At 40.8% G+C, this 18,140-nt stretch overlaps 1 protein-coding gene across 1 annotated transcript in view; it reads left to right on the plus strand.

Annotated features, from left to right (window-relative positions):
* Cubn (cubilin) overlaps window positions 1-18,140 on the plus strand; it is a 283,244-nt gene that overhangs the window by 98,539 nt on the left and 166,565 nt on the right. Inside the window, exon 28 of the mRNA XM_046423004.2 lies at window positions 5,535-5,685. Within this exon, the coding sequence (XP_046278960.1) occupies window positions 5,535-5,685 (151 nt within the window). The remainder of the gene's footprint in view (window positions 1-5,534; window positions 5,686-18,140) is intronic.

Here is an 18,140-nt window from a genome sequence, read left to right on the forward strand (position 1 = left end):
TAAGTCTGGAATGGCAAGGCCCCTCCCCCTTTTTCTCTTTTCTTTTTTGCAGTCTGGAGGGTGCAAGGATTCTACCATGAACTATGACCCCCAGTCCTAATTCTTAAAATTAATCTTCCATTATTGAAAAAAAAAAAAAGAATTTCCTTCCAGAAAAACTTCTAGGAAATAAGAAAAAATACTTAGAAGAGGTCTGAATTAGGTCTGAATTAGATTTCAATCTAAAATAGAAGGGCTGGCTGGGGATGTGGCGCAGTGGTATAGCACTGGCCTAGCAAGTGTGAAGCCCTGCCTTCAATTCGTAACACTGGGGGGGGGGAAGCTGAGTTTTTACTCACTGTGATCCTAAAATGGGTTTTTAAAAAGCCAATCTATACATCTGTTGCTCATTTGGACAATTAATTATAATTTTCATTCACTATAGTTACAGATTTTCGAAGTCATAAACAACAACAAAGAGATACTTTATTTCTGTTCTTATAATTCCTAAAGTTGACTTCTCCTGAAGGAATAGGTAGAGGTGTGTATGTTAGGTGGGTCTGGGTCTTTTCTCACTTAGAACTTGACTTCCAGGGATTCCTAAAGTTCCTACAAACAAAACCCTTCATCTTGAGAGAATTGGACTATCTCTGCCCATGACTGACCACACTGTGTCTTCAGTTTTATTTATATCTTCCACCTTGTTTGGGTCCTTAATGTTTAGAATATTCCTATGCATCATTTCATACTGCAACCAGAGTCTAAAGTCACTAATGGTCTAATGAAATATATTTTTACAAATTATCAACTCCCTGCAAAGAAAGTGGGTAGACATTGGTAAGTGTGGCTTAGGCAAGAGATTTCCTTCCTCTTTGTGTGTTCTAAGAGTGGTTAAGATATTTGGGGCCTGGTTTGGGGTAAGGGTTATCTAAGCCACAAAAATTTTGAGTAGTCAGTCTTCTTAAGAGAAAAACTAGAAAGATTCTACACAGATTTTATAGTATACGAATCTCCACCTTGGTAGATATATTTAATGGCCAACTTGAAAATGTAATTATAATTTCTGTATTTTTTAAAAAAAATCTCTAAATATCATTATACAGATTAGATCTGCATAATCAAAGTAAGAATCTCAGTTGTTCCCTTCTTAGTTTCTTCTAGTTTCCTTTAAATGAGCTTAGCTAGAAATTCAAGTATTTTCCACTCAGTGTAGATTTCTGGCTCTCTAAAAGCAGAAGAAACCAGGCGTTTACTAGGTCCAAGTTGGAAAACTTGCCAGTAGTCTCGCAATGAGTCACAGCTGGAATGTCCTGTGGTTAACATTCTGCTCTGAAAACAGAGTCAAGAGCACCAAGACACCAACAGGTTTCCATGGTAACCTGTATTTGTGTACTTTGAAAAATGACTGTTACTTTTTGTGCGGTAAATTTACGCGGGAATGAATTGTGAAGGTTGACATTAGCCATCTGTGTGAATACACACACACACACACACACACAAAAACTGATTTAATTAAGTGTAAACGTTAAAAGGACATAAAACCCAGGGGTATGGGTTTCTTTTCTCCTCTCCTGGAGGCGTTGTTCTACACTAATTAATTCATTAATTTATTTGACATTATATGTCAGTGTTTTCAAGCATCTATTGGATATTTATTTCAGTGAATCATTCCTTCCCCTCCAAAGGCAAAAAGAAACTAATTGTCATTCATCAGTGTTCCCCAAACCCACCGCCTTTGCCCCCCACCCTCTGATCCATTCACAATGTGTTATTTAAGATCACTGAACAGCTAGGATGCAGGGCTTTCCTTCCATGAAGTAATCCCACCGGAAGGAAGGGGAAAAAAATCCCCTCACAGTCATGTGAAAATGTCACATCTTTTAACCTTGCCGCACTGGGAGGCAAAAACACTGCATTGTTCATGACCTTGAGGAGAATCAAAATATGATTCCTCAATGTTTTGCCTCCAGTACTTTGTAAGATTCATGGAGCTTGGGTGTATATGGAAATGTTACCTTCATTTTTCTTGGATAAAGATGAAATCTTTTCAGCTTTGTTCACTAAACTGCAATCCAGAGTTCAGAATGAGCCCTTCAGGGTGGAAGATAAGAAAGTATTTTCTTACTTTTTATGTTTCTACTTGGGAACAGAATGTTTATTTATTTATTTATTTTTTGTCTTTGGTTTCCAAGTGGACTTCATGTAACAGACTTAATAAAAACTCTGAAGCTGAGACACCCTGCAGTAAAGCAGTGATTTAGAAGCACAGAGATTGCAATGGTGGCCTCCCCGCCACCACTTCACCCCTGTATTAGAGGGGTGAGCCTGAGCTCTGAGCCCAAGGACTTTGTTTTTCTTTTTAAAAATGTTGTGGTTTGTTATTGTTTCCCCTCTGTATGCTCCCTCCCTCATTATGGCTTAATATGTACAACAACAAAAACTTGATAAGAAACACACATTTTCTGAAGCAGCAGTATTTTTTTTTTTTAAGAAAGAAATCTAAAGTGATAAACCTGAAAAATACACCTCATCTTAATTCAGTTTGCTGACAAAACTTAGATTTCATACTGAGAGGTGAACAGAATGGACATCTCGGCTTCTCTTTTGAAATCTCTGCTGACCTTCCCCCAAATCTCACCAACATGTGTGCCTGATAAATAGCTAAGAGACCTCAGGGAGACAGGTCAAGATTTAGAAATCGGATTTATTATGACCTTGAACAAGGCTCCACCTCATTCCCCTTTCTTTCTTTGATTTTTAAATATATTTTTTAGTTGTAGGTGGACACAATACCTTTATTTTATTTATTTATTTTTATTGGTGCTAAGGATCAAACCCAGCATCTCACATGTGCTAAGCAAGCACACTACCACTGAGCCACCATCCTGGTTCCTTTTTCTATGAAGTGGCCACAAAGGGCCCAGACCCTTTCCTGCCTACCATGATTAGGCTAAAATTGAGGACTGTATGAAGCTAATGCCTATCTAGCTATACAGGAGTCAAGGAGTAGTGCAGATTAAATCCTTAAATGCAGTTGTAGGGAAATTGTTGTGCCCACTCATTGGAGATGTATTGAGAACCTGCCCTTTAATGCTCTGCTCTAGGTGGAGAGAGGAAAGCCAGAGGTAGTCTGTCCTGTAAGAATCCATAATCAGTTAGCGGCAATAAGAGGCCTCCCCTGTGACTATAATGCAAGGGAATGTGACCATTTGCACATGAAAGGCGCTAAGGGGTTTCAAAGGAAAACTCAATTTATGCCTGAGTGTGGGGATTAGGGAAGCCTTCACAGAGGTACTCTGTAAAATTTGGTTATAAAGTTTTCCATACTTGATATGTTTCAAACTAGTTTTTATCATAACATTTCATTAAATTAAAGTGATTTGGACAGTTTGCAATTTATTGAATCCAGTTACCCACTGATAATGCAAACTCACATATAGTCTTACATATATATACATACTTTTCAAGAGACTATTCAAGGAAGGTCATGCATCTGTCCTCAGATATTTTCCATTTTAGGGCCACAGGAAGCTAATCCCAAGGGCAACTGGAACAAAGTGTTTAATGTGGACATCAAAGGGACTAAGAGAAACTACAATGATCTTCCTCAGGAGAAGCCCAACCTTTTGGACTGGCATTGTCTTTCCCAAGTGAAGAGAGACAGTTTTCTTGTTTGTTAATTTTTAATTTGGAGACCTGTGTTTAATGAGGTTATTCAATGATGCAGATAAATGGGGTACACAACAGTTTGTAGAAATACCTCCAAAAAAAATGAGTAAAGACCTCATCAGTCTAAATATAAAAATAAAAATAAAAATAAAAATCTTTAGCCTCAAGATCCCAAAGTAATAAAAATAACCCAAACTAAGACAATTACCCAAAGCACAACTTTTCACTATCAGTTATAAAAATAATAGGAGTCATAACTGACAAAATTCCACTGAGAGAAACATCTGTAAACAGCAGGTGAGAGGGTAATTTATTATAAATTCTCTGGTGTGAAATTTAATACTAGTATAAAAAGAGCCACAAAAGATTATATTCTGACTAATTCCCTTTGTTGGAATCTTTTTAAAGACACATTTAAACAAACAAATATTTATATGGGCAAAATTTGGTTATATGATAAATGAACAAAATCAAATGAGAATGCAAATCCAGCATTTAATGCCACAGTTAAAAATGTTTACACAGACTATTTATTGACATGCTTAGTGAAAAACAGAATATAATTAGATATGTAGCCCAAACTTATACAAACACACATACCTGCACAAATTTATTATATAAATTTATAGACAGATACACATACATGTACATGTGAAAAAGATTGACCAAATACATTTCTAGTACTAACAATATATTAACAGTTTTATCTTCAGTGTGATTAATCTTTATGTTTTTATTTTTCATACCTTCTTAAAATGTCTGTTGTTGTTGTTATTTGTTTGGTACCAGGGATTGAACTCAGGGGTGCTTAATCACTGAGCCGTATCTTCAGCCCCCACTCCCTTTTTGTTTTTTTTGAAATAGGGTTTCCCTAAATTGCTTAGGCTGGCTTTGAATTCAGGATTCTCCTGCCTCAGCCTCCAGAGTCGCTTGGATTACATGCGTGCATCACTGTGCCTTGCTCTAAAAATGTCTTGTTTTTTAAAATGATTTTTGGTGCATTACAGTTATACATAAAGCTGGGTTCGATTTGATATAACCATACATGCATGGAATGTAATTCGTTTTATTTCAGGCCCCTGTACTTCCTCTTTCCCTCTCTTTCTCCCTCCCCTGTTCCTCTTCTTCTACCCTACTGGTCTTCCTTCTGGTTTTTTTTAATTGTTTTAAAATTAATAATTGATTAATTAATTGGTGTTTTATAGATATATATAAAGGTGGACTGTGATATATTTATCTAGGGACATAGGATAATTGATAAATTTCATTCCTTAGGTCCTCCCTTTTCCAGTTCCTCCTGTCTTCACTCCACCCCCTCCCTCTATGCCACTGATCTCCTTCTGCTTTCATGGGATCTGCCTGCCCCTCCCTTCTTCCTTATTTTACTCTAGCTTCTGCATATGAAAAAAAAATTGACTCTTGGCTTTCTGAGTCTTGCTTATTTCACTTAGCATGATGTTTTTTAGTTCCATCCTAAACTGTGTGATTTTTTTTACAGTTAATAAGGATTTTATTGACCGATTTATACCTTAAAATTATAATAGCTACTATTCATTGAGCATCTTTTATGTGTCAATATATGAAGGCAGCTCATTCAGCACCCCCATTCTGTACCTGGATTATATTTGGACTTGCTACATTGACATAAAACCAAAAATGAATAGTCAGATTTCCAAATTTATTGGCCTCAGGAATCACATTCATCTCCAAAGCCCTCTTTATGCAGTATTCTAATTCTTACGTTAAGCCTCCTGTATCCAACCCACTTCAGCAGATTTTCCTTACTTTGAAGCGGGAAAAGTTTTTGCTACACAAGTAGACTTGGCCTTCTTCCTTCAACAAGCCACATGAAATATTGTTACATTGGAAAATGATTCTGATTCCAGCTCTATGATGGGTCAAATCGGATTGGGCGTTACTGCGGAGCAAACGTTCCCTCGCCAGGGAGTACCACAGGCTCCAAACTTCAAGTGCTGTTCCATACGGATGGGGTTGGTCAACGTGAGAAGGGATTTCAAATGCAGTGGTTCATTCATGGTAAGTCCTGTGCTGATCTCTACTGTATTGTACTTGTTGATTAACCAAGAATTGTTCCCTTCCCAATTCTGTCCTTAGGAACAATACCATCAACACCTAAGCGAACCAAAGTAGTAATTTAGTGCTAGGCTGGAGAAAATTTACTCAGACATTGGTAGAAGTTGAAGAGTTAAATTCTTTTTTTTTAATTTGTTTTTAGTTGTTGTTGGACACAATACCTTTATTTATTTATTTATTTGTTTATTTATTCATTTATTTTTATGTGGTGCTGAGGATTGAACCCAGTGCCTTGCACATGTTAGGCAAGTGCTCTACCTCTGAGCCACAACCCCAGCCCCAAATTCTTTTTTTTTAATGTCCAATGGGTATTTTTATTTTTAAAATTTTTAAAAATTAATTAATTTACTTTAATTAGGCATATATGACAGCAGAAAGCATTTTGATTCATTGTATGCAATTGCAGCACAGCTTTTCATTTCTATGGTTGTACCCGATGTTGTGTCATGTCATATGTACAGACATACATGTACCAAGGGTAATGATGTCCATCTCATTCCAGTATCCTTCCTGCTCCCAAGCATCCTCCCTCTCCTCTTTCCCCTTTGCCCAATCAAGTTCCTCAATTTTCCCCATGCTTTCCCCCTCATTATGGATCAGCATCCACTTATCAGAGAGAACATTCGGCCTTTGGTTTTTTGGGATTGGCTTACTTCACTTAGCATGATATTCTTCAGCTCCATTCACTTACCTGCAAATGCCATAATTTTATTCTCTTTTTTTTTTTTTTTTAATTTTTTATTGTGGGTTGTTCAAAACATTACAAATTTCTTGACATATCATATTCCACACTTTGATTCTAGTGGGTTATGAACTCCCACCTTCACCCCATACACAGATTGCAGATTCACATCAGTTACACATCCATTGATTTACAAATTGCCATACTAGTGTCTGTTGTGCTCCGCTGCCTTTCCCATCATCCACCCTCCCCCCTCCCCACCTCTCCCCTCCCCTCCCCTCCTCTCTCTCTACCCCCTCCACTGTATAACCCTGAGGGTCTCCTTCCATTACCATGCAATTTACCTTCTCTCTCCCTTTCCCTCCCACCTCTCATCCCTGTTAAATGTTAATCTTCTTCTCCTGTTCTTCGTCCCTACTCTGTTCTTAGTTACTTTCCTTATATCAAAGAAGACATTTGGCATTTGTTTTTTAGGGATTGGCTAGCTTCACTTAGCATAATCTGCTCTAATGCCATCCATTTCCCTGTAAATTCTATGATTTTGTCATTTTTTAATGCAGAGTAATACTCCATTGTGTATAAATGCCACATTTTTTTTATCCATTCGTCTATTGAAGGGCATCTAGGTTGGTTCCACAGTCTTGCTATTGTGAACTGTGCTGCTATGAACATCGATGTAGCAGTGTCCCTGTAGCATGCTCTTTTTAGGTCTTTAGGGAATAGACCAAGAAGGGGAATAGCTGGGTCAAATGGTGGCTCCATTCCCAGCTTTCCAAGAAATCTCCATACTGCTTTCCAAATTGGCTGCACCAATCTGCAGTCCCACCAGCAATGTACAAGTGTACCCTTTTCCCCACATCCTCGCCAGCACTTGTTGTTGTTTGACTTCCTAATGGCTGCCAATCTTACTGGAGTGAGATGGTATCTTAGGGTGGTTTTGATTTGCATTTCTCTGACAGCTAGAGATGTTGAGCATTTTTTCATGTACTTGTTGATTGACTGTATGTCCTCCTCTGAGAAGTGTCTGTTCAGGTCCTTGGCCCATTTGTTGATTGGGTTGTTTGTTCTCTTATTGTCTAATTTTTTGAGTTCTTTGTATACTCTGGATATTAGGGCTCTATCTGAAGTGTGAGGAGTAAAGATTTGTTCCCAGGATGTAGGCTCCCTATTTACCTCTCTTATTGTTTCTTTTGCTGAGAAAAAACTTCTTAGTTTGAGTAAGTCCCATTTGTTGATTCTAGTTATTAACTTTTGTGCTATGGGTGTCCTATTGAGGAATTTGGAGCCCGACCCCACCGACTGTAGATCGTAGCCAACTTTTTCTTCTATCAGACGGCGCGTCTCTGATTTGATATCAAGTTCCTTGATCCATTTTGAATTCACTTTTGTGCATGGCGAGAGAAAGGGATTCAGTTTCATTTTGTTGCATATGGATTTCCAGTTTTCCCAGCACCATTTGTTGAAGATGCTATCCTTCCTCCATTGCATGCTTTTAGCCCCTTTATCAAATATAAGATAGTTGTAGTTTTGTGGATTGGTTTCTGTGTCCTCTATTCTGTACCATTGGTCCACACGCCTGTTTTGGTACCAGTACCATGCTGTTTTTGTTACTATTGCTCTGTAGTATAGTTTGAAGTCTGGTATCGCTATACCGCCTGATTCACACTTCTTGCTTAGCATTGTTTTTGCTATTCTGGGTCTTTTATTTTTCCATATGAATTTCATGATTGCTTTCTCTATTTCTACAAGAAATGCCATTGGGATTTTGATTGGCATTGCATTAAACCTATAGAGAACTTTTGGTAATATCGCCATTTTGATGATGTTAGTTCTGCCTATCCATGAACAGGGTATATTTTTCCATCTTCTAAGATCTTCTTCTATTTCTCTCTTTAGGGTTCTGTAGTTTTCATTGTATAAGTCTTTCACCTCTTTTGTTAGGTTGATTCCCAAGTATTTTATTTTTTTTGAAGATATTTTGAATGGAGTGGTTGTCCTCATTTCCATTTCAGAGGATTTGTCGCTGATATACAGGAATGCCTTTGATTTATGCGTGTTGATTTTAAATCCTGCCACTTTGCTGAATTCATTTATTAGCTCTAATAGTTTCTTTGTAGAGCCTTTTGGGTCTGCTAGATATAGAATCATATCATCTGCAAATAGTGATAATTTAATTTCTTCTTTTCCTATTTTTATGCCTTTAATTTCTTTCGTCTGTCTAATTGCTCTGGCCAGTGTTTCGAGAACTATGTTGAAGAGAAGTGGAGAGAGAGGGCATCCCTGTCTTGTTCCAGATTTTAGAGGGAATGCCTTCAGTTTTTCTCCATTCAGAATAATGCTAGCCTGAGGCTTAGCATAGATTGCTTTTACAATATTGAGGTATGTTCCTGTTATCCCTAGTTTTTCTAGAGTTTTGAACATAAAGGGATGCTGTACTTTGTCAAATGCTTTTTCCGCATCTATCGAGATGATCATATGGTTCTTATTTTTAAGTCTATTGATGTGGTGAATAACATTTATTGATTTCCGTATATTGAACCAGCCTTGCATCCCAGGGATGAATCCTACTTGATCATGGTGTACAATTTTTTTTATATGTTTTTGTATCCGATTCGCCAGAATTTTATTGAGGATTTTTGCATCTAGGTTCATTAGAGATATTGGTCTGTAGTTTTCTTTCTTTGAAGTGTCTTTGTCTGGTTTAGGTATCAGGGTGATGTTGGCCTCATAGAATGAATTTGGAAGTTCTCCCTCCTTTTCTATTTCCTGAAGTAGCTTGAAAAGTATTGGTATTAGTTCTTCTTTAAAGGTTTTGTAAAATTCTGCTGTATACCCATCGGGACCTGGGCTTTTCTTAGTTGGTAGTCTTTTGATGGTTTCTTCTATCTCCTCAATTGATATTGGTCTGTTTAGGTTTTCTATATCCTCCTGACTCAATCTGGGCAGATCATATGACTTAAGAAATTTATCTATGCCTTCACTATCTTCTAATTTATTGGAGTATAAGGATTCAAAATAGTTTTTGATTATCTTCTGTATTTCTGAAGTGGCTGTTGTGATATTGCCTTTTTCATCCCGTATGCTAGTAGTTTGAGTTCTCTCTCTTCTTCTCTTCACTAGCATCGCTAAGGGTCTGTCGATTTTGTTTATTTTTTCAAAGAACCAACTTTTAGTTTTGTCAATTTTTTCAATTGTTTCTTTTGTTTCGATTTCGTTAATTTCAGCTCTGATTTTAATTATTTCTTGCCTTCTACTTCTTTTGCTGTTGTTTTGCTCTTCTTTTTCAAGGATTTTGAGATGAAGTATGAGATCATTTATTTGTTGGTTTTTTCTTTTTTTAAGGAATGAACTCCAAGCAATGAATTTTCCTCTTAGAACTGCTTTCAATGTGTCCCATAGATTCCGATATGTTGTGTCTGTGTTTTCATTTATCTCTAAGAATTTTTTAATTTCCTCCTTGATGTCTTCTATAACCCATTGATCATTCAGTAACCTATTGTTCATTCTCCAATTGATGTATGCTTTTTCCTTCCTTCTTTTATCGTTGATTTTCAGTTTCATTCCATTATGATCAGATAAGATGCATGGTAATATCTCTACTCCTTTATATTGTCTAAGAGTTGCCCTGTGACATAATATATGATCTATTTTTGAGAAGGATCCATGTGCTGCTGAGAAAAAAGTGTAACTGCTTGATGTTGGGTGGTATACTCTATATATGTCAATTAGGTCTAGGTTATTAATAGTGTTATTGAGTTCTATAGTTTCCTTATTCAACTTTTGTTTGGAAGATCTGTCCAGTGGCGAGAGAGGTGTGTTGAAGTCTCCCATGATTATGGTGTGGTGGTCTATTAGACTCTTGAACTTGAGAAGAGTTTGTTTGACGAACATAGCTGCACCATTGTTTGGGGCATAAATATTTATGATTGTTATGTCTTGTTGGTGTATGGTTCCCTTAAGCAGTATGTAGTGTCCCTCTTTATCTCTTTTGATTAACTTTGGCTTGAAATCTATTTTATTTGATATGAGTATGGACACGCCTGCTTGTTTCCGAAGTCCATATGAGTGATATGATTTTTCCCAACCTTTCACCTTCAGCCTATGTATGTCTTTTCCTATCAAATGCGTCTCCTGTAGGCAGCATATTGTTGGGTCTTGTTTTGTGATCCATTCTACTAGCCTGTGTCTCTTAATTGGTGAGTTTAAGCCATTAACATTTAGGGTTATTATTGAGATATGGGTTGTTCTTCCAGCCATATTTGTTTATTTCTGTTACTAAACATTGTTTGTTTTCCTCTTTGATTGTTTCCCCCCCCCCCTTTACTGTCCTACCTCCCACTGTTGGTTTTCATTGTTATTTTCCATTTCCTCTTCCTGTAATACTTTGGCTAGGATGTTTTGAAGAGATGGTTTTCTAGCTGCGAATTCTTTAAACTTTTGTTTATCGTGGAAGGTTTTAATTTCATTCTCCATCCTGAAGCTTAATTTCGCTGGATACACAATTCTTGGTTGGAACCCATTATCTTTCAGTGTTTGAAATATGTTATTCCAGGATCTTCTAGCTTTCAGAGTCTGTGTTGAAAGATCAGCTGTTATCCTGATTGGCTTGCCCCTAAATGTAATCTGCTTCCTTTCTCTTGTAGCTTTTAAAATTCTCTCCTTATTCTGTATGTTGGGCATCTTCATTATAATGTGTCTAGGTGTGGATCTCTTATGATTTTGCACATTCGGCGTCCTGTAGGCTTCTAGGATTTGGGATTCTGTCTCATTCTTCAAGTCTGGGAAGTTTTCTTGTATTATTTCATTGAATAGACTGCTCATTCCTTTGGTTTGGAGCTCTGTACCTTCCTGTATCCCAATGACTCTTAAGTTTGGTCTCTTGATGTTATCCCATATTTCTTGGATGTTCTGCTCATGGTTTCTTAACAGTCTTGCTGAGCTGTCTATGTTCTTTTCCAGTTGAAATACTTTGTCTTCATTGTCTGATGTTCTATCTTCTAAGTGTTCTACTCTGTTGGTAGTATTCTCCATTGAGTTTTTAAGTTGGTTTATTGCTTCCTGCATTTCTAGGATTTCTGATTGCTTGTTTTTTATAACCTCTATCTCCCTGTATAGTTGATCCTTTGCTTCCTGGATTTGTTTGCGTAATTCGTTGTCGAAGTGATCTTTCATTGTCTGATTTTGCTGTTTAATGTCTTCCTTGATACTCCAGATCATCTGAAGCATGTATATCCTGAATTCTTTATCTGACATTCCATCTGCTGCAGCTGTTACCTCTTCTAAAGTTGCGTTGACCTGCATTGCTTGTGGTCCTTTCTTTCCTTGTCTTTTCATACTGCTTGCGTATCTTTCCTGCAGGTGCGGGCGGCGGCTCTGCTCTCTCCTTATTCCAATTGGGGTGTCGTGGCTACCACGCCGGCAGGTCACTGGGCCTGTTCTGGGAGCTGGTGGCGGCTCTGTTCTGCCCCTACTCCAATTGGGGTGACGTGTCTGTCGTACCAGCAGGCCACTGGGCCTGTCCTGCTGGTCGGTCGCAGATCTGCCCACCTTTCGGGCACGAGTGGAGGCTCTGCTTTGCCCCTACTCCAATTGGGGTGTCGTGACTACCCCGCCTGCAGGATGCTGGGTCTGTTCCTGGCAAGGGAGGCGACTCTGCTCTGTCACTACTCCAATTAGGGTGGTGTTTGTACCCCGCCGGCAGGCTCCTGGGCCTGATCCGCCGGTCTGTTGTAGGTCTGCCTACCTTGAAGGCGCGGGCGGCGGATCTGCCCTGCCCCTCCTACCACGCCTGCGGACCCCTGGGCCTGATCTGCAGGTTGATCACTGGTCTGCTCACCCTGCGGGCACGGGTGGCGGTTCCGCTCCACCCCCACTCCAATTGGGGTCACGTGACCACCACACCGGCAGGGCCTGATCCGGGCGTGGGATAAGGATCTGCTCTGCCCCTACTCGAGTTGGGGTGACGTGTGTACCACACTGGCAGGCCACTGGGCCTGACCCGCCAGGCTGTCACAGGTCTGTTTACCTTGCAAGCGCGAGGGGCGGCTCTGCCCTGCCCCTCCTACCACGCCCATGTACTACTGGGTCGTGGGTCTGCCTACCTGGCGGGTGTGGGTGGCGGCTCCGCTCCGCCCCCTCTCCAATTGGGGTCACGCGGTCACCACGCTGGCGAGCCGCTGGGCCTGCTCCGGGGGCTGGCGGCGGCCCGGCTCCTTCCCTCTGGCTCGAGGACAAATTGAGGAGACTCGGGTGACTGAGCCTCACCCCCCTTACCAGGAGACCAACTGCTTATGTCACCGCTGGTATTGATGAAGATCTCTCCTCCGCCGCTTTCTGATGACATCAGATCTCTGCCATGTTGGTATCCTATGCGAATGGCAGCATTTCGTTCCCCTTGCCAGGCAACCCAAGCAATGGGTGAGTCCTGACCTGCCCTCAGCAGGACCCGGACCGAGACACAGTTTCCGCGGGCTCCTAGCCCCGGTCCAGGGAAGTTCCGGGAGCCGGAACTCGGCCGCTCCGTGCTCGGTGTAAGCTCCTATAAGTGTAGGCTCCAAGAAGCAGCCCCCGCGGGCTCAGTTCCGGGAACCGGAATTCGGCCGCTTAGTGTTTGGTGTATGCTCTGATAGTACCAGGGTCCAAGAAGCAGCCTCCGCGGGCTCCGCAGCCCTGAGCCAGGGCGGTTCCGGGACGGTTCCGGGAGCCGGAACTCGGCCGCTCTGTGCTCGGTGTAAGCTCCTATAAGTGTAAGCTCCAAGAAGCAGTCCCCGCGGGCTCAGTTCCGGGAGCTGGAATTCGGCTTCTTGGTGTTTCGTGTTTGCTCTGATATTAGCAGGGTCCAAGAAGCAGCCTCCACAGGCTCCGCAGCCCGGAGCCAGGGCGGTTCCGGGACGGTTCCGGGAGCCGGGACTCGGCCGCCCCGCGCTCCGTGTTCACTCCGATAAGATCAAATTTTAAGAAGCCCCCAGGCGCTGAACCCTAGCAATCTGTCTGCAAGCCGCAGGCGAATTGCAGCCTGAAATTACCTGTTCTATGGCTGAATGAGCTGCGGTCAGTCAAAAACAGGTGTGGTGACGTCAGTTTACCAACATGGTGGCTGCTGGCCTCCTCTGTGGTCTGACCGGTGTGGAGAACCGAGATGGACCGCTTCCTTCCCCCGTCTCGAACCCAGAATTCAGCCCTGAGTGCGGTGCTTGCGCGTCTGGCAGAAACTGATTTTATTCTCTTTTAATGCTAGGTAATATCCCATTGTGTATATATACCACAGTTTCTTGATTTATTCATCTATTGAAGGGCATCTAAGTTTCTTCAGTAAGAGCAACATTCTGAGAGGGTTCAGAGAGGAGAGTGACGTCAAAGGTGGAGAGAATTTGGGTAGCTGCTTAAGTAGGCACAGTGATAAATGCCTTTGAGAAAGAAGGAAGCCCAATGAAATGTGTGTATTTGGGTATGGCAAGCACCCTGCAGGGTGGGATGGGAGTTTCTCAGTACAACAGTAGAATGAGACCTAAAGCCCACCTTGACATTAAGCAGAGGAAGAAAGATAGGGACACATGAGAAAGAGAGTCAATCAGAGAGATCTGGGAAGGGGAAGAGTGGGGCTGAGGGGAGGAACAAGGCAGAGATTTATGCTGAACAAATGAAGCCAGGTGTGCGTTGCATCTGCCAAACAGGGTAGGGGCCCATTGGAGCCCACCGACATATTGGAAAAGTCACTTTTGTGTTTTATTTTATTTTTAGTACTGGAGATTGAACCTAGGGGTACTTCACCACTTAATTATATCCCTGGTTCTTTTTGGTTTTAACTTTTTAAATTTTGAGACAGTTTTTCTAAGTTGCTGAGGGTTTCACTAAGTTGCTGAGGCTGGCCTCGAACTTGTACTCCTCCTTCCTCAGCCTCCCAAGTTTCTGGGATTACACGTATGTGCTACCATGCCTGCTTGAAAAGTCATTTCTTAAAAAAATGTGTTCCTTTTAGATATACATGACAGTGAGTGCATTTTAACATATTATACATACATGGAGTATAACTTATTCTAATTAGGATCCTATTCTTGTGGTTGTACATGATATGAAGTTACCCTGGTCATGTATTCATATATAAGGATAGGAAAGTCATGTCCAATTCATTCTACTGCTTCTCCTATTCCCATCCCCCCACCCTTCCCTTCATTCCCCTTTATCTAATCCAGTGGATTTCTGGTTTTTTCCCTCCCCAACCCCCTTATTGTGGGTTAGCACCCACATATCAGAGAGAACATTTGGCCTTTGGTCTTTGGGGGACTGGATTATTTCACTTAGCATGATATTCTCTAGTTCCATCCATTTACTGGCAAAAGCCATAATTTTATTCTTCTTTATGGTTGAGTAACACTCCATTATGTATATAAGCACTACATTTTCTTTATCTATTTATCTGTTGAAGGGCACCTAGGTTGGTTCCATAGCTTAGCTATTATGAATTGAGCTGCTATAAACACTGATGTGACTGCATCACTGTGGTATGCTGATTTTAAGTCCTTTGGATATATGCCAAGGAGTGGGATAACTGGGCCAAGTGGTGGTTCCATTCCAAGTTGAAAAGTCATTTATAACAAGACATCTGATGCCCTGTGGGCCATTCTATAGGTAGAGGGTCAGAGCTGTGGTTCTCAAAATGTGGCCCCCAAAAGCAACAGCAGGATCACCAGGAACTTGTTAGAAATGTAAATTATTGGCCCCCTGCCAGAACTGTTACATTATAAACTCTAACTTAGGCCCAATAATCTGTGTCTTAACTGGTCTCCCAGAAATTAAAGTTTGAAAACCACTGTCCTAGAGTGATCCAGTCCTTGTGGATATCATAGCAGCTCTTCTCAACCAAGATATAACATTGGTTTATTTCAGTCAATGGATAGGAGAAATGGAGCTGTGATACTCTACGTAGAATCGAGCACAATCACACAGTTGTCTAATCTGTGGTCCTATGGTCAAAACCGGAGGTAAGCCTAAGTGTGCTGTGGTTGGCTCGTAGGAGTCTCAGAGCAACACAAAAGTGCCTGTTGCAGATACCCTGTTTATTAGAGCATAACACTTTTCATTTACAATGGGATTATATCCCAATAAACCCATTATAAACTGAAAATATCATAAACCAAATATGCATTTAATGCATCTTATCTGCTGAACATGGTAACAGCCTAGCCTACTTTAAACACACTCAAAACACATTAACCCTACAACTGGGCAAAAATCATCCAACCTGTAACATCTATTTTGTTATAATAAAGTGTTGAATATGAAATTCAAAATTCAAAGTATGGTTTCTATTGGATGCTTATCACTTTCACACCATCATATTAAAAAAATTTATTAACTCAAACCCTTATAAGTCAGGGGACCATCTGTATATACTTAAGAGTGTTGGATCTTCTGAGGTTACGAGTACTAAGTGTATTTCTGTTAAAATGTAAATATAAGGTTCTCAACATTTAAAAATAGTCAGTGGTGATCCACAGAGCTTCTTGTAGCTTGAAACATAGATGATGAATTCTTAAGGTAAAAAGACTATGATAATTAAGTCTGTGGAAGCTCTAGATTTTCCTCTTCATCAAGTAGGCAAGTTTAACCTTAGAATGGTCAACGCTTTGTGCTGAGAGCCACAGCTAAGTCGGAATGGCCCCTGGCATTTTGCCAATAGTATTGATTGACAGGCAAGGCATTACTATCCGCCTTGGCTACTACTTTGCAGTTCTCACGCTACTTTGGAGTTCTCGTGGGGATTCCCGGGGATTCCCGGAGAGTTCCCATTGGTTGGGGAAGTGCAGGAGGATGGATTTCCGGAGGATATTTCTGGCTGCTGGTTCCTGGAGGAGCCGCGTGGCGTGCGGGAGGAGTTCCCGGGAGCGTGTGTGGAGTGTGCTGGTGGAGTTCAGAAATAAAGTTTGTTCCTGCTTCAGTGGCTCATGATTTGTGCCCAGCCAGACTGCGGCAGCTTTGGACTATCAATGTGAAAGGATTGGACTAATTCATTGCTACAGCGTAGTCTTTAGTACTCTTGATTCAGAAACATGATTATGATTCTAAGTAAACTAGAGACAATATGAGAGAACATAGAAAGGACAGAAAATCCTGGAAAATGACCCATTTTTCAATGGCTAGGGATATTCTTCTCCAGAGCAGTGTTCCTTAGTTTTTCATGTGCACAGAATTGTTCCCTTCTTTCCTTCCTTTTTTCTTTTTCCCTCTCTCTTTTTTCTTTTTTGCTGTGCTTGGGATCAAATCCAGGGCATTGTACATATGAGGCAATGACTCTCCCACAGAACTACACCCGCAGCCCTCACTGGGCATCTTGTATAGAGAAAGGTTCTGATTTAAAGGACCTGTGAACCTGCATCTCTAGTAGGGTCCCAGGTGATGCCGATGGTGCTGCTCTCTGGACCTCACTTTGAGGAACAAGGTAAGAACAGGTGCGAAGCCTGGAGAAACGAAAGGTAGGAAGGCATTATCCTTAGGACTGATGAATCCTGAGGTGTTCCAAGGGTACACTGTCCTAACAGTTTGTTTAATGGCAATAGGATGGTAGCTGCAATCCCCGCAGCTATTTCGAAGATCCAAAGGGGAGGAAACTTCCCCAGGGGAGAAGTTATGAAGGGAAGTGCTAACCTGGGCTCAAGACCTCAGGAGATGTCCTAATCCTGGAGCCATATTGGAATTACCAAGAAGTTTCAAAAAGTACCCATTCCTGGGATCCAGCTCCCAGAGCTGGGATTCAGTTGGTCAGTGGTTGATGATGGCTACATTTTTAAAGCCTCCCTAGGTAACTTGGTCTTGCAGTCAGGATGAGTTTCAGAAACAGTGATTTTGCTGGTTGTATCTTGCTGCCCAGACAGCCACTCCCCTTCTTCTCCAGGCTGTGTGGCCATACTAGCCCCTGGCCACCCTGAGAACCTGATCAAATGATCCTTGTTGGCTACACCCAGATGACTGTATCACTGGGTTCTTCTAGCCAACATAAAGGAATCCTCTGATGAAAGCTCTTAGTTTTTACTGGGAAAAGTTTTTCTACCAGTTCTGTTTAGAATCTGCCTTCTTTTGGGAGAGTCAAAGGCACCCTCTGTCTATTCTCCTTTCCTGTTTACTATTTCAAAACTTTCCCCCAGTTGCCGAAAACTCACTAAACTTGGAGCCAGAGTTGTGCAACAGCATTTTGCCTGTTGGGACTAAAACTGGAAGAAAAAAAAATTTTTTTAACTCTGTGTTTCCCATTTAATTATACTTGGTAAGCATCTTTTGGAAGGGGATTGTCAGTAGCTTATATATTTGCAAAATTAACTGGTATATACTGCATTTATGCAATGCCACAAGTACACAGAGTTTATGATCCTCATCCGAACTGTGTAACTGCAGAATTGCAGTCCTTAAGGAGACTGGGTTGCTGAGCAGTGGCCACAATAGGTGACTCTGGCAACTAAAGGGGCCACACCATCTTTCCTCTTGCAAATCCTTCATACTTCATAAAAATGTATTTTAAGTAGGGTCCCAAATAATCGGAGCAGTATGGTAAGTGGTGAAACACCAACTCTGGAATAAAATACAAAATACAGAATAAATGTTAAAGTTATAGTCATTAATTGCTTAATGATGGGGATAAATTCTGAGAAATGCAGTTAGCCAGATTCATCATTTTATATGAACAATATTTATGCTAAATGAAACAGCTACCATGTCACTTAGT

This window comes from Marmota monax, unplaced genomic scaffold (genome assembly GCF_021218885.2).
Source record: "Marmota monax isolate L192 unplaced genomic scaffold, Marmota_monax_Labrador192_F-V1.1 WCK01_AAM20220418_F8-fsc00098, whole genome shotgun sequence".
In the NCBI taxonomy this organism is placed as follows: Eukaryota; Metazoa; Chordata; class Mammalia; order Rodentia; family Sciuridae; genus Marmota; species Marmota monax.